The sequence below is a fragment of the Chelon labrosus genome (assembly GCF_963514085.1).
Source record: "Chelon labrosus genome assembly, chromosome: 10".
In the NCBI taxonomy this organism is placed as follows: Eukaryota; Metazoa; Chordata; class Actinopteri; order Mugiliformes; family Mugilidae; genus Chelon; species Chelon labrosus.
In genome coordinates, this window is record NC_140360.1 from 29,433,561 (window position 1) to 29,453,732 (window position 20,172).

Here is a 20,172-nt window from a genome sequence, read left to right on the forward strand (position 1 = left end):
GGATCCACCTCCTGCCATTCTGATAAATATGGGCTGACTTCCGTGTTTGCTCTGTATTACCTGCAGGTTTGCTGAGTGACAAGAGGAGAAAAGACACAAGAGATGAAGTAAGATGAGTGTAAGGTTTTGACAAGGAGAGTGACGAGACAAGAGAAACAACTTGCAAATAACTTAAGAAGATATTGATCCAATCACCCTGAGTCATGTCTTTAAAGCCAGAGGAGCAGCTAGCCCATGAGCTGAGCTGTCCCATTTGCCTTCAACTCTACTGTGATCCAGTCGTTCTCCCTTGTGGACACAACTACTGCCGCGCTTGTATCTGCAAGACTGTTGACACCACAGAAAAGAGTAGCAAAATACTTCCACGTTGCCCAGAGTGTCGCGAGGAGTACCACGGAGTGGAAACCCTGCAGAGAAACTTCAAACTCTCTGGCATTGTTGAGGGTTACCGAGCCACAGCACCACAGCTTGACCTGGAGACTGAGACTGAGCTGGAGAGGGCGAAGATTTTCTGTGACCACTGCATAGACGACCAGTCACTGGCTGTGAAGACCTGCCTGAAGTGTGAGGTGTCACTGTGCTCTAGACACTTTCAGAAACACCAGGAGAAGGAGTCATTCAGGACACACACCGTGGTGGAGCCCCAAACTGAGCTGTGGACGAAGGGCTGTGTCGTTCATCATCGTCCCCTTGAGTTCTTCTGCTCCAGCGACATGGCCACTTTGTGCGCCACATGCTTGATCGAAGGCCATCACCAGAATCACGATGTCATCACCTTCAGTGTAGCTGAAGAAGAAATGAGACGAGCGCTGGAGAGCCGCAGCAAGGTAGTGTTGACGGTGTCATTGACATTGCTCTTCCATTGCTCATCTTTTTACAGTCTGGCTTTCTATGAAAGAAAACACATGTTTTATTTCTGAGGTCAAAGTCACAAAACAATTTCCAAGACTTTTCTTACTTGGAAATATGTTATTTGATTGAAGGAAATTATTAAAAGTCTGTGCACAGCAGGATCTTCTAAAAGTGCAGGAAAACATGAATGACATGGTCATATTTGGCTTAGTGCCATTACTTCTGAAACAGGACAGGAATGCAGAAAAAAAAAACAATTACTGAAGAGAACAATGTAATGATTTCTGACAGAGTCTAAGAAGGATTCAAATCCAGGTGACACATTACCAGACTAAAATTACACCCTTTCAGAGTGAATTTGTCAAGTCATCAGTCAGAGTTTGACATTTAGCCCTGGAAAATAACCATAGGCTTCTACCTCAATGAAATGGAAAGGCATCTGAGAGAGTATAGTGAAAGGTGTTTGCTCTGTGTACTCTAAGTGCCTGTCACAAGAAAAGTACATCCAGTTATTCCAGGTCATCTTTCCATTGTGTTAAACACAAAAGATCTCAGACTTATTAAATGCGTGTTCGCAGGTGGTTTCCACCAGACTGCAGATGACAGAGAGTCTCCTGCAGAAGACAACTGAGGAGCAGGGAGCCTCTGAAGCCATCGGAGACAAATTAGTCAACAAGGTGGTCACACTCATGGACGACATGGCCGCACTAGTGGACAGGTAGCACACTGCATATGTACCTGTAGTGATACTGCCTTGATATGGCATTTACAGCAAGTGCCTCGGGTATGTCACTGCAGTTCCCGCTACAGCTTGAAGAGCAGGATCAGCCAGTGACTGATGCAGATAAAGTTATGAGCAAAAAGCCAGAACACTGAAAGTTCTATATAATGAATGCAGTTTGCCTGCATTTTTGGCCTACTTGTGAACTTTTTGTTTTTCATATACACACAGTATACATTTGATTTTATGTACTAAAAAATCGAATGTATACTAACCCAACACTTTTTGACAAAGTTATATGCTTGCCAATAAAAAAAAAAAAAAAAAAACAACAGCAAAAAGATGATGGCGCCAGATTAAATAGGGGAGGAGATCTCCATAGGGGTTGCAGATTATCTTCAGGGCCAAAATGTGCCAAATTTGATGTCAATTTATCCAATAATTGTGAAGACATTTCACTCAAAACCACAAATGTGATCCTCATGACAGCGGTGGACGAGGACATAAAAGTGCACGACAAGGAGAGATGGTCTGTCTCAGTTAAGCAGAAATGTCCACAACCAATTTTATGCTATAAAAATCACATCATAGTGAAAGAAAACATGTTGAACTCAGATGCCTCATTCTGTTTAGTGCTACAAGGTGTGGCTCTTACCATAAATAAGAAGACAGGACTTAAACAAGTTGAACAAGGGATAATCTTGTTGTTCAGTAACCACACCTTGTATAGCAATACTACTAAAAAATAGGACAAGGAACTGTTTGTGGAACTACAACAGAGGCAATTTTATAGTCTCTTGGGAACCAAGGCAAAAACTTCCACTAGACTTGGTCACGGGACAAGAGCTGGACACACTGCTAGCTTAGTTAACTAGTGTTAACTGTCAAAGGAAGACCAAACGACATATTGTGATTCTAGTAAAAGCTATTTTATTCAAGTCTCTCTTCCCCATAGTTAATATTAGCCTAGCAGCATTCAGATAGCTATTTAGTAATGTTATTAATCATTGGTATCTGCTTCACTTACCACCGTCTTACTTATCTTTTTTCATCCTCCTCTCTCTTTTTCTTGCTTTTTTCGCTCACAGAGATTACTTCTCTCCATTTTGACCTGGCTGCCGTTGATGTATCTACTTTAAAGATTCATGCACACGAATTGTAGCAGGAATTAGGGCCTGTTTAGACCTTGCATTAAGATCTGATCTGGGCTATCCAATTGCAAGTGACTAGCTTTAGGTACGTGTGTTCAGATCTAACGTTAAACATGCACCTCCAATCTCCAGTCTCTAGATCCAATCTCAGTTTTGTGCCCGGTATGTAAATAAACGCTGACATCATCTGGGGTGCAGTAGAATATTTGAATATCATAATGATTGCATCAGTAATTAACATAGAATCCCACTCATGTACTCATATTAGATACTTTCATTTGTATTTTCTTACATAGATTTATTCATTTTTAGTTAGTTATGCGGACACATGCGACCCAGACCACCTCCATCTGTGGTCAGATATCTCAACGCGTCCTGTCTTTTACGTGATCAGATCACCCAGATCAGATCTTGAGTCAGTGTAAGTTGGGGTCCCTTCGAGAGGTATTCTACTGTCATTGAAAACTTTTCCACTGCTGTAATGTTTAGTTTGCCAGCACTCTGGGGGCCCTTTACTTGGGCTGCCAGTTGACAAGCTGCACCTCTGAACTCCTAGTTCACCCTCATATTGCTGTGCTGTGTCCAGGTACAGGCAACGTCTGCATGTGCTGCTGGAGGAGGAGCGAGGGCACCGCAGAAAAAGCTTGCAGCTTGAAGTGAATGCACTGGAAGAGCAACAGCAGCAGCTGCTGGAGGCCCAGAAGAGTGTCACACTGGCGCTCAGCGAGACAGACGCGTGCATATTCATACACAGGTACAATAGAAGTCTTTAAAATCTAGTGAAAGAAATAACACCTCAACATAGTGGAGATAATTCAGTGACAGTGTACATAAAGTGTAATTTACTGTTTTCATTAGTTCTACTATTACTACTATTAGTTCTAATAGTATATAGACAGGAGAAACTATAATCAACAGATTGGTGTATGCCAGAGAGATGTGTCTGTGGATTCATGCAGCTTTGTAAGTAAAGACAGAGGAAACTGTTCTGCTCTGCAGGTTCTTGAGGATTGAACAAAAACTGAGAGGAGCCGTCACAGCCACCATTCCGTCGACGATCCCCTCCAATGATGTGCTCAACACCAAGCATCTCCAGACAGGCCTCAAAACCCAAGACTTCCGCTCAGAAATGACCCGACTCGTGGATACTTTTCATATCCTCCTCAACCCCCTGGAGCTCACCTTCAACCTGTCAACTGCCCACCCCAGCCTGCTGGTGTCCAATGATCTGCGCACAGTCAAGTACAGCTCCACCAAGAATTCGTATGTGGAGCATCCAGAGCGTTTTTCAAGCGCACCTCAGATCCTGTGCAGCCAGAGTTTCTCGGGTGGAGAGCATGTGTGGGTGGTAGAAGTAGGCGCCAACTGCATGTGGTCGCTGGGAGTTTGCTACAAGAACATCCCTCGCCGTGGTGACCACAGTCGTCTAGGGCACAACGCTGTGTCCTGGAGACTGCAGTGGAAAAATAGCAAGCTGACAGTGTGCCAGTCCTCCTGCAATGTGGCTCTGGGGGAAGTGACCCCTCACCCAGTCAGGATTGAGGTTGCACTGGACTATGAGGGTGGGACGTTAAAGTTCCACAGCGTTAAGGGGCGCAGGGAGCACCTTCACACCTTCAGAGCTGTGTTTAAGGAGCCAGTTTACCCAGCGTTTAGTATTCATTCAAACACACCAGAGTCCTGGATAACACTACATAATGGGATGTGATGTGTGTGAAATGTCTTAATGGAAATATGGTAAATCATCTTTTTATTTTTTTTGACAAGAAGTGAAGAAGTGTAATGTAGTGTAACGGTCCTACAATTTGATTAACACAGTTAAATTCTCAATGACTAGGAAAAATGCATTTTAATCCTTTTGCCTGATACATACGTATTTACTATCGAGCAAGACTGTGTTGTCGAAATTTTGCATTTTAATCAAAATTTGTTTACAAATGCTTTATTTTTGTTGATGATTAGGGTGTTTTCTGGAGTAAGGAGATCAATACAGCTATTCCATAAATTAGCGCTGTGTTTTTTATTTTGTTATTTGTCTATTTGAGATGGCAGCATCAAGCCAGTAGTCTGTTTATGAAATGTACATCTTGAATGCTGTGCCTGTCCCTCTTATTTTCTTCATATACAGTAAACACAGATGAGCGTGAACACTGACATTTAAGCTGAACACGAGACACGCTTTGTGTTTGTGCTACAAATAAACTCTGATGACAATGTTTGTATGTCTCCTGACGAAATGTCTGTACGCCTGTGGTTGTATGGCTGTATGACAGTATTGTACACTCACTTGCCAAAACATTAGGTGCACTAGTGAAAAAGAATACATTAGAAAATGAGAATCCTGCACTAAATCTTAGCTTCATGACACAATAAGAAAGGTGGTCATTCAACTGTATGATAATTTTGGAGGATGTAGTTAAAATGGATTGAATTAAGCACTTAAGTGTTTCTGTTATTTAGCCTAGCCCACTGATTTAACTGAGGTTGTCAAAATAATAGGAACATGCGTCAGTACAACACAATACAGTTCGATAGTTCTGTAAACCCTGGCCTAAAAAATAAAAACACAATTAAATCTACAGATATCTGTTATTAAACTGAATACAACAACCTACATCAAGTTAAGATTTAGTGCAGGACTAGTTCATTCACAAATGTGAAATGAACTGGCGAGTGTATAATTTAAATGGCAGTTCATCCATTCAGAGGTGCTTCAGTGTATGGCAGTGAGGTTGCCAGGTTTGACATGTTTGAATGCACATTTAAAATACACGCAGTTAACTTTCAATGGATAGCCGCAAATACTGATAATATTTTTTTAATGGATACATTAATTGGAAACCACGGTTTCACCATTTATGTGCTACATGTGTGAAAGGAGGATGGTTTTAGAAGAATCTGGCAACCCGTGCTCCATCTGTCACACACATTCTGTCATTGGGCAGGACACTAACATTATTTCATGTTCGTAACATTATTATTCTGCACGCCGCCATTAGTAAAGCTGTCATTTAACGCCAGAAGGTATGGGGTCTGGAGAGAGCACGACCAGAAAGGTGTCTTTCGGTGTTGATGATGAGGACAGAGTCAGGATTCTCCGTGGAGTCAAGGTAATGCTAATTTAGCTATCGTCTGATAAGCCATGCTAACTTTTAGGTCACGCCTCAGAGTGTACTACTAGCCGTTAGCGTGTTGTTACACAGCAAATTAAATCACCACTTTATTCTGAGCTAAAGTGTCGTTAAGTCTACAACCCGTGCAGTGACTGTTGAAGTGAGGAAGTTGTAAACGGGGGCTGGTGCTGGTGCAGGGCTCTGGAATGAGCTGAAACATGCCCTTGTTTTCGCTACGCCAAACTTCAGTCGTGATATGGTGAAGATAAAATTTCGTTTTGCTTATCAGAAAGTAAATGCATACAACAGAGCAACAAAGAAGTGTAGAAACCACCGGAGTTTTGTGACAATTACGGCTTATACATTGTCCATCCATAATACTTAATTTATTAGATATTAGGTATTTTTCACAGTTCACCTGCTATTGGCTGACGTTTGCTATGCTAGCAATGTTCGTATTAATGCGTTCAGCTAGTAAAGGGGCGAGCAAGCGTTTAAGTTCCCTACTACTCTGTTCGTGTATGTTAGCTGCAATATGAGCGAATTGCTACATCAAGGGGAGATTTCCCTAATAGTGTAACGGGCTGACACCATGATGCAGCTGAGGACACATTGAATTTCCAAGGTGGCTTTAATTGAACAGATTTTGAATGAGGTTTGGTGTGCGCTGTTTGCTGCTTTTTGACACTGCTGCCTTCCCGTACATATCGTAGTTTATAAGCGGCCAATGAAATGTGTTTATGTAGCCTCCATGTAAAACTAATATGGAAACATATGAATTGGTATAATAGCGTGAATGAAAAGTTTTTTTTTTTTTTTTTTTTTTTTTTTTTAAACTCAGTTCATAAAAAATAAAGCAATTTAAAAAGTGGACTCGATGTTCCTTAACCATGACGATCACGGTTAGCAACTACCCTTTCGAACAACCCCAAAACAAAAGGTCGTCGTAAAAGGAGCTATTCATTTTCTAAGTGTGTCATATTTATACACACACTAGCATGGAATGTGAATTTCTTTTTCTGAGAATTATGGTGTCTTGTTGGATATAGTAACCAAACTTCCCACAGGCTATGAAGGCAACACAAGACCTCGAAATGCAAGTTAGTCAAGTACGCCAGCCACTGTAATATGAAAGATAAACCAAACGAATTAAGAGTCCATAGTTCTGGTGTTTTGATGCAATGACTGTGACCAACTTTGTCAAAGTGTCTTTTAAAAGCGAAAAGAAAGAGTCACATAGATAATCATTGCTTACAGATAGGCCTGGTTGCACATTCAAATGTTGTGAGTCATAGAAACAGTGAGTCAGTGAATGGTACTGCCTCCTGTGGTTTTTGGTGTGGCTATGTTTAACCATTTCCCTGCATTTCTCCACATGCACACAAATGAAGTAGAATTGCAGTGTGTGTGTGTAGTCCTCAAGTCAGATGTAGTATGTCCTGCCTCAAATTATTAAAACATTTTATTTTGAATGAAAATAGCACTCCTTCGTGTGCATGGTATACTTAAAAGTTGACTTAAAAACACAAGGTCAATCCTAGGTTCTTCATCCAGTCTCTATATCCTGACCATTTATGTCTTTGATTAATCTCCATCCCTCTGTCCAGTTGTCAGAAGATGTTCTCCAGAGAATGAGGGGAGTAGCCAACATTGCTCCAGAACGCAAATCTTCATCAACCTCAAACCCTCAGAAAGACACAGGTATCACGCACCTTATGGTGTTTCCCTGACCTTAACTCATTCTCTTTAAGAGACAACTTAAACATAGAGGCTGCTGGTTGATGAGCACTGTACATTTTACATATTATCAAGTGCACATTGGGGTTACTAAACTTGTACTAATTTCAGTTTAAACCGAAAGCCTGTCTGACATAAAATTGGTACGATCATTCATTTTTGGTTCATTGACTGTTTATTTAGAAATTCCTACCTTTTAAAAAAGTGCATTACCAAATTGCACCAGGCTGCACACATCATCTAGTCATTGCTACTTGATCAGTAGCAATGACTAGATGATGATGGACTATAAAATGCTTAATGAAATGTAATATCTGTTGTGTTGATATAACCATGAGAGAGTTGTGATTATAATAGAAGTTAGCCACAGGTCCACTCTGCTGAGAAGACATTCTTTTTTATTAAGTTTCACTTAAAATGAATGACTTTCCTCTTTGCATGTTACATGTAACAATTGCTGTATAAGCCACCAGGCACGTAGACATAGAAAATAAAAAATAAACAACAGATGCAAAATACAATCCATAATGCAGTATAATAGATATGCAATGCTCAAACAGCTGTTGTAACAATTCAGCAAACTAAATGCGTACTTAATAAGCATTTATACTAAATCAATTAATTAATTAAATATTAATTAAAATTTCTGTAATATGATTTATTTTAATAGTAAGTCTCATCAAACTGCCATAGGTCATACTGGCTTGTCTTTTGTACGTGTTTAATCCTGTGATTTTCACTCTTTATTCAGGTGCCTCTCACAGTGCCACTTCAGGCTCTCAATCTCAGCAGAGCCCACAGCCCCAGCCTCAACCCCACACGCAGTCCAGCAAACCAGCCTCCAACGCGAAGGAAGAACAGAAGAGGTGGGTCAAACACAACTCATTTTGACACACAACATTCAACTGAATACACAGATTTTTGGGCTTGATAAATGCTTACACACATTTGATGTAGCCATCTTAGTCCTCTTAAACCGGACATACTCCCAAACCAGGCTGTTGGCTACAGGAAAAATAAAAATCTGCCGGTTATCTCTGGATTAACCAAATCTGCCACAGTGCACGCTACCTGGTTGCTGAATTAACTACAGATAATTATAAAAAGCTGCATGTACTGCATATTAAATCACTGTAATTATTTTGCATTGAAGTGACAACAACAGACCCCAAGTAATGGAGCAAGTTAGTCAACGGTTTTTAGATGAGATGCATTGTTGGTTGTTGAGTGTGACATTCACTTTGCTGTCTGCAAAATTTACATTCAGCTTTTTGGTCGTCTATTTTAACAACAAGCTGCCACATCATCAACTCCTTCATATGGTGTTATGGGCCAGTAAACATTAAATTTAGTTATATATATATATATATATATATATATATATATATATAAAAATAAGTCCACCAGAGCAACAAAAAAACCTTCCCTTGCATTCTCAAGCTGATTCTGTTTTGAAAGGTCTGAAATCTGGTGTAGTTCGCCCCCTTGTGGACTCTTGTGTGCAAAGCATTTGGCTGTCGTCATAAAGTTGAAATTAATGACCGTATGCGATGGATGAAAGCATTATTTTGTGCTGTGTTTAAGGTTTGAACGCCAGCAGACAATACTTAAGGACAAGTTGGCCAAGATGGCACAAAGAGAGAGGGAGGAGGCAAGGGAGGAGATGACGAAAGCCATGATCCGGGAAAGACAACGTGCTCGGCAAGACGCTGAGAACACCAAAAAACTGGTACTTACACACACACACACATACACATACACAGTCGAGCATGCACCAAACATTTTTTTCTATTGACCATGTGAAAGCAAAGAAGCACAACGATCCTCTGATAACTCATGAGAATTAAAAGTAATTAGTTAAGCTAAGCATTAGCAACACTAGCTGTTTAATTTATGTTAAAAAAAAATTATTTGGACATGTTTGGAACTACTTGTCAGATTCTGATGACTAAGCATCAGTCTAAAGCATCCTGACTCAGTAGAAAACTCTAAAGCCATAGCAACTTCAAAATGTAACTTTTGAGATATAGAAGGAAAAGTGTGAGCTGGGATGCAGTTCAAAACAATACAGACTGAGAGCTGTGCCACAGAGGCCCTGTTACAAATCCGAAACACAGTGCGTCTGGGATGCAACTGACCGCATTCCTTTGGTAGTGTGAACAAACAGTGCATCCTGGGTCACATTGAAGACCTCCTGCTCGTCAGGGGTGCTCTAGCATAAGCAATCTTTTCCCTCATTTATTCAGAAACAGCACTACAATTACAAATGAAAAAAAACGTAAGCCATGTCTGCTTATTGGTAATGATATTATATTTTGACATTATAGCTTTAACTAAATAATAATAATAGTACATTTTGTGTGATTCTGTCATATAAAAAAACATATTGGCATGTGGTCAATTATCGGTGCGATCATGCCGATATAGAAGGAGCCACATGGAGTTTTTCCTCAATAATTACCAGTATCTTTACCTTTTTATTGGACATTTTTCTGGCACTGCTTCATACAGTATTGAAAGTGATTAAATTACATTGTGTATGGAAGCTCAGTTATTATCTGAGGTTTGTGCAGGAATCAGTATTCTCTCTATTGCCACGTATGTTCGCACATAGGAGGAATTTGTTGTGGCGGTTAGTACAATTAGGTTATTAGTGCCACACCAGACGATAAAACTCCCACCTGTAGGCGGACACCTGTAATTTTTGTTACTTCTTTCCTTATTTAGGATGTTTAAGCTTCACTGTGCAGAATGATGTACAGCCAGACTTAAAGTTGTTAAAAGACAGTTTTTAAATTATTCTGCTGAAAGCCAAAAGTTTATCTGAGTTCGAGGTATTACTTCTATTTTGGTAGCTAAACCTGGTGTGATAGCCAATACAATGAGAATGCAGGGAAGATTCTTAGATATCAGATACGAAGTGTTATTCAAAAGTATGTGTCACCTCAAACTTGCATCCATATCTACTTTCTGATTCATTAGAAGACTATTGCTACTGCAATAGTATATACAGTATAAAACCATCAGTAGGAAAGTATAATGTGTCACCAGCTTGTGCTCCTCACGTCCATCCTTGGATCTCAAGTGATCAGTTTAAAGGACAGGTGTGAACGCAACTGCAACGGATGCGAGAATGCATTTGAGATCTGATCTATTTTAGATGTTGTCTGGCCAGCTTGTGACAACATTCTTTAAGCAGTGTGAACATAATTTGTCCTGGGTCACATGAAGGACCACCTATAACACCTACTCTTGTGTAAACAGTAGAGATGCACCGATTACAATTTTCCAGGCCGATTCCGATTTCCGATTTTTCATTGAGTTTGACCTGCCGATACCGATTTTAGCCGATTCCGATTTCATTTTTTCTAACCACTTTACAACACACACAAAGATTTATTTTCTCTTCTTTAATAGAATATTAATATTATCTTTTCCTTAATAGAACGTTTTTTGAACAGATAATCGCTATCACTATAAAAATAGAACTATATAAATTACTCCTGGTGTGGGAAAAAAATAAAATAAAATAGGCCTATTTGTGGAAAAAAATATGTAATATTTGAGTTACATAAAAGCTTTTTATTTGTTTTCTTCCTAATTGTCCTTGAAATAGTGGTCAAGAACCCCCCCACCCCCAACACAAAAATGGTTTGGCCACTGATCAAAATTTCATGTTGCCGTTTGATTTGAAGTTCAGTACGCTCAAAATGTCCGGTCAGCATTAGTCCGGTGCTCAGAAAAGGAAAGAAAAGAGAAGAAGAGAAGAAAATAGAGGCCTTAAAGATTTTCTTAACAAATATTTAAAAAAAGGTGGTGACGGTGAAGCTGGGACTAGTAAAGTGAACGTAGGTTAGAAACAGCGCAGCCAACGTTTACCAGTCTTGTAACGTAAGCTAACAGGCTAGCTCTAATGCTAACGTCCATTAGCTTGTATAAAAGCCCGACACAACACGTTATCTTTGACAGAAACAGTTGAGTTTGGTAGCTCCGTCAGAGAGGAGAGAGATCCGGCTGCAGTCAGGTGACAGAGAGAGTGATGCGGGAGGGGCCCGCTGTCCCGGAGCGGAGGGACAGAGTCAGGCTAGCGTTGAGAGAAGAGAGAGAGAAGGTGATGTAAATCATGCGGCGCCCGAGTGCATTTGACCAGCAAAAAATCGGCATGTGTCAGACTGACCGGCCGGTCTCCGGTCATGGCCGATCACGTGAAAATCGGCCGATTCCGGTCACCAGCCGATAAATCGGTGCATCTCTAGTAAACAGAGTTTTGCCTCATTCATTCAAAAAACAAACAAATTGATTATGTTATGAATGAAGGCCTGCAAAGGAAGAAGCACCTTATGTTATCCGTTATCCTGTTACGTTGTTATGTCACAGTACAGTCATCTGAGCAATTTTAACTGAAAACTTTAGGTTTCACATGAGCTCTTTGATAAAGCTGTCTAAAAGCGGATTAATTTGAGTGGGAGGAGATAAGTTTGTGTGGGTTCAAGTCATGATTGAGTCTGGTGAATGTTTTTTCCTTGTTAAATCGCATATTGGAGAATTTTGCACCGCCACAAATTGGTTCCTGGCATTGCGTTGGTAATTTCCATGGTGATACACCTTCGGCCTCCTCCTGCTTTTTATCTGACTCCTCTCACCTATCCTTTTCTATCGCTTCCTCCATGTTCTCTCTCCTTCATTTCCATTCGGGTCTTTCTTTCTTTTCTCCTACCCCCAGCCACTATCTCCCTCTGTCTTTCTGTCTTTTCTGTCCTAGCCCATCACTCTCTCCTGGGTGCCCTGGAGACAGTATTATCGGTGCAGTGCAAGTGGTAAATTGCACCCTGAGAGTTTCCTGGAGCTGGAGATAGGAGTGGTGTGGGGTTGGCGGTATAGTTGTGGGGAGGGGAATGCTTGTATATACACCACCCGGATTCTGTTTCACGTGACTCTTCCTTCCCTTCAACTCCTTTTCCCTTCCTTCTCCTCTGTCCCCCTGCTTTGAGACGTGATGTAGCGCCTGTCTTATCTCCACTCCAACATACTTCTACCACTAATAGAAAGATGCTGGAGGGATGTTGTGATCAGAATGAACGGTTGAGCAGGAGCAGACCTCCTGATGCTGAGGGCTCCTTGTAATTACTGTTTTCTGTGCTGTGGATACATATACACATGTGTACGTGAAGTGTGGGTAAATTTGCTTACATTATTAGTTTTCAAACAAAATCACACAGCATCTTCAGCTCTTTGTCCTCTCCATCCTTCTGCAAATCAAACTTATAATCAAATAGCATCTCTTATCAAGTGAAAACTTGAAACTGATGGCAATTTGCAATGAATGTAATCATTATTTTTTACTGCGACCGCCAGCAGACAGTACTGAGTAGACTGTGAACCATGTTTTTCATCAATCCTTTATAACTTAGTCAATATTGCTCCTTAGTCTTGCTCACCATGGTAGTTGATAAGAGTTTCTTGCAGATAACCATAACTGAAAAGTGTACTTTGGAGTGTTGTGTTCCATCTCATCAATAAAGCTAGAAATGTAAAATTAAAGTAATTTAACAACAGTTGTGTTCACATGTTCTCTTCTACCCTGTTTATAAGGCTTATCCCAGTTTAAGATTATTATTTCGTTTGGGATATGATATTTACAGGGAGCACAGAGCAATCAATCAAGAATCAGTAGCGAATCTGACTTTTTTGGTTTTTGATGTTTAACCAGGACTCCCTATTCGTGTTGGGAAACAACAACTTGACTGCTACAGTTGTTTGTATTTATGTTACGTCTGTGTGCTGAAGCCACACCTACCTGCAGGAAGTCAGAAGCTGCTAGAAACTGGGGCAAGATGTATGCATGCAGTAGTACGCAGGTTTCTTGGAATCAGGTTAAGGGCCATAAACTGTACCATATACAGTTAGTTTCCATGTTACTAGATTAATTAATTTATTTATAAAATTGTTTATTTAGGACCAAAAAATGGTCGTTCGTTGTTAACGCATTTACAATCAGAGTTAATGAAATTGTGAGGGTTTCGAGGCAAGAAATAATAGGGCTTTTGTAAGAGGGACAGTGTCTTATTTATCGTTAATGTGGTTTTACTTTGAAGCTTAAAGTGTCTTGCAGTATTATCTCCTGCCTAATGCATTGCACACATGCCTTTACAGTACACATCAAGCAGACACACAGCAATATTAGTAGTCTTTTAGAGTCATGTTGCTGTGACAAAGGCCCAGTTGGGATATCCACATGTCTTGAGAGTTTGTTTGATTTGTTTCTGCTCCTTCTCCTTACCATCCAATCTTGTGGATACAGTCTGTGCTTGGTGCTGAAGAGTTCTGATGACCCCAAGTTTGTGTTCCAGGGGATGGTGGAAATCAAATAATAAATGCTGATCAGTGTGAGTGGATTTCCTATATACTCCAATGTTGAGGCCTCGGTCTTCTTACACGTGCACCAGACAGTCCAAGAAGGCCAAGCTATCTCAGCTGATGTCCTCCTGAGTGAACTTGATGTTGCTGTCCACTGCATTGATGTGCTGTGTGAAAGATTCCACCTCCTGTGTCTTGATTTTGACCTAAGTGTCGTCCACATACCTGAACCAGTGGGTGGGGGTGGTTCCTGTGAAGGAGTTCAGGGCAGTTCATGACCATAGGTGAGGGCGGGAATGTAGATCGACTGGTAAATTGAGAGCTTGGACTGAGGACCATGTCCGCAGACCTGGAGGTGCTGATTCTCATCCCAGCTGCTTTACATTCGACTGCGAACGACCCCAGCAAGAGCTGGATGTCTGTTTGATTAAACTAGGAGGACCACATCATCTGGGGCCTACCAGGTCCGCGCGGCGTCCTCCCCTGCCGTCTGATTCAATTCACAACCAGGTAGTGTCCAGAACATACCATCGCAGGTCAGATGATACAACTATTAAGTCAGTCATTGACCTACGACCTAGGCCGCAGGTCTGGTGTTAGTTATTGACAGACTGCGACTCACCCAGAAGTCCAATAACTGAAAACCACTTGGGTTCAGATCAGGCAAGCTGTTCTTCCCAATCAGGCTGGCATTGCCCACGTGAGTGCTGAGTCCCCTGTCGGGGCGCAGTCCAGCATCCAACCTAGGGCCTCCAAAAAGGGCGGGTACTCTAAACTGCTGTTCGGCATAAGCGAAGACAACAGTCAGGACCCGTTCCCCGACGGGAAGGCGGAGGGAAGCAACCCATGGACCATATATATTTGGACCATATTAATATATTAATTATACAGAAAAAATGCTTAAAGAGATGACAGTGATGCAATATTGCCTGGAGGACTAAAAAAGGATGAGGAAGACTGAACATATGAGAAGTAGAGAAATATGAGCTGACAGCTGATTAAGCATTTACTAAGTGATTGGGAGCAAGAAGGATGTGAGGATGAAAAAGACGGGAGTGAACATTTTGTGAAGGGTTAGGACGAAGAATGAAGAGGAGTCGAGTATGAATGGGAATGAAAGAGATGATGTTTCCTGTGGAACTCTACTGAGGAGAAAGTGTTACAGGCCCCCATTGGTGTGTGTCACAAAGGCAATCAACCAGAGGCTGAAAAAACGTCTTCACAGGTGATTTAACATTTCCTGAAAGCTCATGAGGAGAGGGAAGAGCAGAGCAACAATGGGAGGATGAGAAGGAGGGAGTGACTGTTTGTAATGTTTCTTTATTGCTTTAGATTTACATTGTAGAAGAAAGATGGTAGACCGGTATGAATAAAAAGAGCATGGCAAGTTGACTAACATTTTACATAATTAAGAGAAGTTAGACTGGGAGGCAGGGAACGATGACGGGGGAAGAACAGGGATTGACACAAAATACAAAATCAAAAGGCCAAGGAAAAGAAATGGGAGCAAAGAAACTGTAAGAGGAAGAATGAAATAAGAGATGTCTTCCTCAGAGAAGAAAGGGGGTACGTTACCTTAGGACTATAGGGAGAGGAGAGTAAAAACGAAAAGAGCTTTTACAGATGAGTTAACGCGTCTTGAGGGAATGGCAATCAGGGAAGAGGAGCAAAGAAAATGCAGAACTGATTCGTCTGTACTTAATAGCTGTAAAGCAAACTTAACAGACTGGAAAGCAGTAATGTTCCACGTTATGCATAATTAGACTATTGATAATTATTACAGGAAAACAGGAGTGAGGATAACACAGAAAGAAAAAGAGGTAATCTACAAGAATGTGCGGATATGAAAACCTTGAAGATTCCAGCAATGTAATCAGGCATGACCCTTGTCTGGCGTAGCCATTTCTTATTAGGATATCGGTCTGGTATCCCACCACTTTTTGGATTTTATTATGGGAACGATGCAGAGGGAAAAAAAATTAAATAAACTTTCTAATCGGATAGTCCGACAACCTATTAGTGCTGCAAATTATGTGATGGATGCTTCCCAACAAATGCCTTAACCCTTAGGGATCTTTGCCTATTTTGGCCATTTTTGAATATTTTTCATTTTGCCTTTATATACCACATAGAAAAGTGTTTACCATACCACTATTAGGTATCCTTATCTTCACCACCAGATCACTGATACCATCTGGTAATATTTGTTTTTTACTTTAAGCTACTTTACCTACCATCAACATGTTGGGCCCAAAAATACACCAAAATCATAAAATCGTAATTTATTACAATAAAAGCCACAAACATGCTCAATGAACTGGAACTTGAAAAAGTAAACATAGACTTAAAATATCAACATATAAAGGTAAAATTTAAATATAGTAAAACTATATATGAATATATCCAATAAAAACATGTAAATTCAGAGGCGTTTGTCAGCTGCAGCTCTTCAAAACAAACTTTTGTACAAAATTATGCAAAGCTACCAGTGCTTTGTATTCCCAGAGTCCCAAATAACTATTTCCAGAGTTCAAAATAGTGCAAATGTAACATAAGAGGTAAAACTGAGATGTCAACTATATTCCCACTAAGTTCCCACCGCTAACTCCCGCTGCTAATTCCTGCAGTTGACTTCCGCTGTGGCAACTTTGGTGCCTCGCCCCAATCCACATCAGACATCTCTGGTATTTTCATCTGGCAGAGTAGTATCAGGAACTATTTTTGTACTGTCCTATTAAAACTATAATATCTCTGTTTTTATATCAATGTCAAATAAAAACTGGGAGAGACTTTGAAACTGCACTTTCGAATAAAGCGCTCCAGGTGCTCTAAACTGTATGTTGTTTAAAGTTATTTTGCTGTCGATATTTTTCACAACAGACTCAATAACGGGATCTAAACATCTTGTTTTTTTCCAACTACACAGCAATATAGTCAAATGACTAAGAAAAATTAGGTGGGAACCCGAGTAACCTGAGACTGTCTTCCATGTGAGGATAACCCTGATGAAGACCGAAATGTGTCAGGCTGCATATAAAGTTGCTCCGTATGCTAAGTGTTGTTGGAGTCTTGAACTCTTAATCAGTCTTTCTTCCTCCATATACCTTGTTGATGGTGAAGGTGTGCCATACAGTTTTTTCTAATATATACAGAAATGTGCAGATAGTAACTTTAGAGATTCCCTGTAGTGTGAGGAGCAGACAGAAACAAGGACCAGGGTTTAGCCTCTAGTGTCAAACAAAGGTGTGAGGAAGGCGGGAGAGGAGGTGCTATAGGTGACTCAGTGCTGCACCCACACACAGTAGACAGGAAACACTGAGTCACAAGTAAGAGGGAGCCAGAGAGATGTGTGGCATCTGCTATTTAGTCGCAGCTTTCTTTTTTTCTGCCTTTCACTCTCTTACTCATTTTCTCCAGTCTTTTGTCCTCTTCCCAGTGAACTGCCTGATCCTTCCATCCCTCTGGCCCTTTCTTCATTTCTCAGCCAGGGCCCTTACCCGCTGTGCGGCACTCTGTGAATAGTCTTTGTTAATAGCAAATCTTCTGCAGATTAATTTCAGAATGAGAGAGGGGAATGGGAGAATAGAAAGAAAGGAGGCAAGTCGAACTAAAGGGCTAAAAGGGATTTTCTCATTTTATAATGTACTAATGGCCTTTTGGTGCCTGTTGAAAGCAAAAAAAAGTTATAAGTTACATTAGCATATGGTAAATTTATCTGTCTCTCTGTTCTCACAGAACAATTAGTAAGCCTATTTTATTGGCTGCCCTTTAACTTCCTCTGACGGAGCTTCAGCTTATACAAAATGCTAGCTGTGATTTCCTGATTCTTTGAACACACCTCTGAAGGACAGGTGAATCAGTTGGACCTTACCAGGACGTAATGTGATAATATGTTGAATTTGTCATTTGGTTATAGCGATTTAAAGGTTATTCCAGTTTATTTTTTAGAAAATTGGTTTGGTCAGGTGTCGCTGTCCTGCAATGATTAACCCAACTACTGCAATACAAGCTTATCATTTGCATTATGGAAAATGTGGTGTTTTTTGAGCCACAATAGCTTAGTGACTGCTGCCTTGTTTTGGACCATTCTTTTTAAAATATGTTTTTCCAAGTCCCAAGAGACAAATACCAAATTTAATGCAGATGCAGATGCTTGAACACAGACCTCACAATAAACAAACCTTTGAGATAAAGATCATACAAGAACATTTGGTTAAAACAATATAGGTTGAAAGGATAAGCTATTTTCTTTTTGTAGAGGGCTGACCTCACTTCTGCCTCTGGTTCTTGGTTTAAACTATAGGGATAGTGATGGAAATGCAGAGATAAGACAAAGGTGAAGTACTATTTACAGGGTCGAACATTGTCAAGCTATATAAGTTAACCATAAATCATTAGTGGCTACTGTATATGTACTAGTTAGATGTACTCGATGTGTTTACTTGGTCACAGTTCAAAATTCTGAATTAACCAGTTCCTCTGATTGTCACTAGATGGCAACAAAACCATATCCCATATTTCACTGATTTTGCTGGAAAACCAGTCACAAATGCCCAGGTCCCACATGTTAATATATTCTACTTAATGTCTCCTTTTACAATACCCTTTCATCTTTCCTGTTATTTTTATGTCATCAAAGTTGGCTACAGTGTGGCACAATGTCAGGGAACATTGTACTTTAGTCTACAAGGAAACTGTCACATACCAGGAGATGTTGATGTTCTTTGTCTAACCAGCTTTTATATGGATTGTAAGAAGGTTGTTTTATTGGGAAACTGGACACACTTTACTAAAATTCGCGACAGTTGGCTGAGTGAGTTTTTCAGTTTCCACATTCAATACCTGTGAATGTTCATACCTTTTTTTTGTTGCTGGCTTAATGACACTTTTTATGCGTATCAGAATACTGTACATTAAAACATAAGTTACTGCTTGGCCTTTTTTGTTTAGTATTTCAGTAGTGGTTAACTTATATTTTATTTGTCTGTAGAAACCATGACAACCTCAGTGTTGTACCACAGAAATTTCATTCAGTTCACTATAAATGCAACTGTGACAAAACTATCCATATATAGACCCTTTTTCAGCCAACGTCATATAATGTATGCGCGCGCATTTCGGCAACGGAAGTGGTGTTGTTTTCCAGCAGCTCTGACTGACAAAGACGAGGTAGCAACTGGTTAGCAAGCATTTCCAAACTGGTCCTAGCATCAACATGTGTGGTTGTTGCGTATACGGTTATACGATCGCTATTCCACCGGCGGACTAAAGTTCTATAGGATTCCGACAGGATCACGACCATTTCAGAGCAACCGGCGGCGTCTGTGGCTGCAGGCGATTAAACGTGTGGACTGGAATGAGGACATAATCAAAATGCTCGCGTCTGCAGCGCCCACTTTATATCAGGTAAGGTTATCTATCTAGCCTACTCTTTGATTTTACGGGAAAGCCTTGTTTACATTAGTGATTGTCTGTATGATATCGAATAATAATCAAATAAAGTTTGATAAGCTGGCGTTAGATTTGCCTAGTAGCTTGCTAGGCTAAACAAACGTGTTTGTGTTTTATTTTAATAATAATAATAATAATAATTTTTCACTTTTCTGTATTAAAGTTGAAGAAGATATCCCAGTTCCAAAGAGAGAGTACGATGATCTGAACCTGAGATACAGTCAACTTCAGGAGGACTATGTCAACCTGCGACAGGAGTTTGACACACTATGAGCAGAAAATGTAAAGTTGTTGTAAAATGAATAAATGAATGAATGATTGTGAATGAATGAATAAATAAATGTAAAGCTGTTGTGACTGTGTTGTTCATGTTTCAAACCCTGGTTATGAGAAAGTTACAGGGCAAGGCATACGATTTTTGATATGGAAAGGAGAGTATTAGCCAGCTGAAAGGACAGTAACACATCTTTGCATAACAACTACGTATATCATAGAGCTCTGAACTGTTATCTACAAGCCCACAACACCAAATAATATGCTACTAAACCCGCCACACAGGTGCAATTTGCTGTGAGGACGTAGTTTTCTCGTTGGTGGTTATAACCCAAGCCTCATACATCGTTGTCTTGTGTCCTTGTCTTTGTCTAGGGAGAATTTCTGATCTCAAAACACAAAACTCTGAGTCTATGTCATGGTATTTGACGTTCTGTACATGACCACAGACAACGTGTTCATGCGCATCCAGTGATTTATAGGCTCGTAATTTCTCTCTGGTGTACACGCTTGGTTT

The 20,172-nt window shown here is 40.3% G+C and overlaps 2 protein-coding genes across 4 annotated transcripts in view; both read left to right on the forward strand.

Annotated features, from left to right (window-relative positions):
• LOC311494391 (E3 ubiquitin/ISG15 ligase TRIM25) lies at positions 1-4,925 on the forward strand. Its single transcript, XM_084553419.1, has 4 exons — positions 1-827; positions 1,431-1,570; positions 3,311-3,478; positions 3,724-4,925. Exons 1-4 carry the CDS (start codon positions 204-206, stop codon positions 4,430-4,432), a joined length of 1,641 nt encoding a protein of 546 aa, XP_084409545.1. The 5' UTR covers positions 1-203; the 3' UTR covers positions 4,433-4,925.
• Positions 4,926-5,665: 740 nt separating this feature from the next.
• Positions 5,666-20,172, forward strand: part of LOC311493776 (MICOS complex subunit mic25a-like) — a 78,496-nt gene continuing 63,989 nt past the window's right edge. For all 3 annotated transcript variants that reach the window (XM_084552556.1, XM_084552558.1, XM_084552557.1), the window contains exons 1-4: positions 5,666-5,834; positions 7,445-7,538; positions 8,326-8,440; positions 9,159-9,303. In XM_084552556.1, the coding sequence (XP_084408682.1) occupies positions 5,751-5,834; positions 7,445-7,538; positions 8,326-8,440; positions 9,159-9,303 (438 nt within the window). In that variant the 5' untranslated portion in view covers positions 5,666-5,750. The remainder of the gene's footprint in view (positions 5,835-7,444; positions 7,539-8,325; positions 8,441-9,158; positions 9,304-20,172) is intronic.

What these genes read in the sequence shown, in the direction of transcription:
- LOC311494391 (XM_084553419.1), top strand. Translation starts at nt 204, where the DNA reads ATGTCTTTAAAGCCAGAGGAGCAGCTAGCCCATGAGCTGAGCTGTCCC. An exon ending in CGCTGGAGAGCCGCAGCAAG is followed by an intron (nt 828 to 1,430) that starts GTAGTGTTGACG and finishes GCGTGTTCGCAG; the next exon opens with GTGGTTTCCACCAGACTGCA. An exon ending in ATGGCCGCACTAGTGGACAG is followed by an intron (nt 1,571 to 3,310) that starts GTAGCACACTGC and finishes TGCTGTGTCCAG; the next exon opens with GTACAGGCAACGTCTGCATG.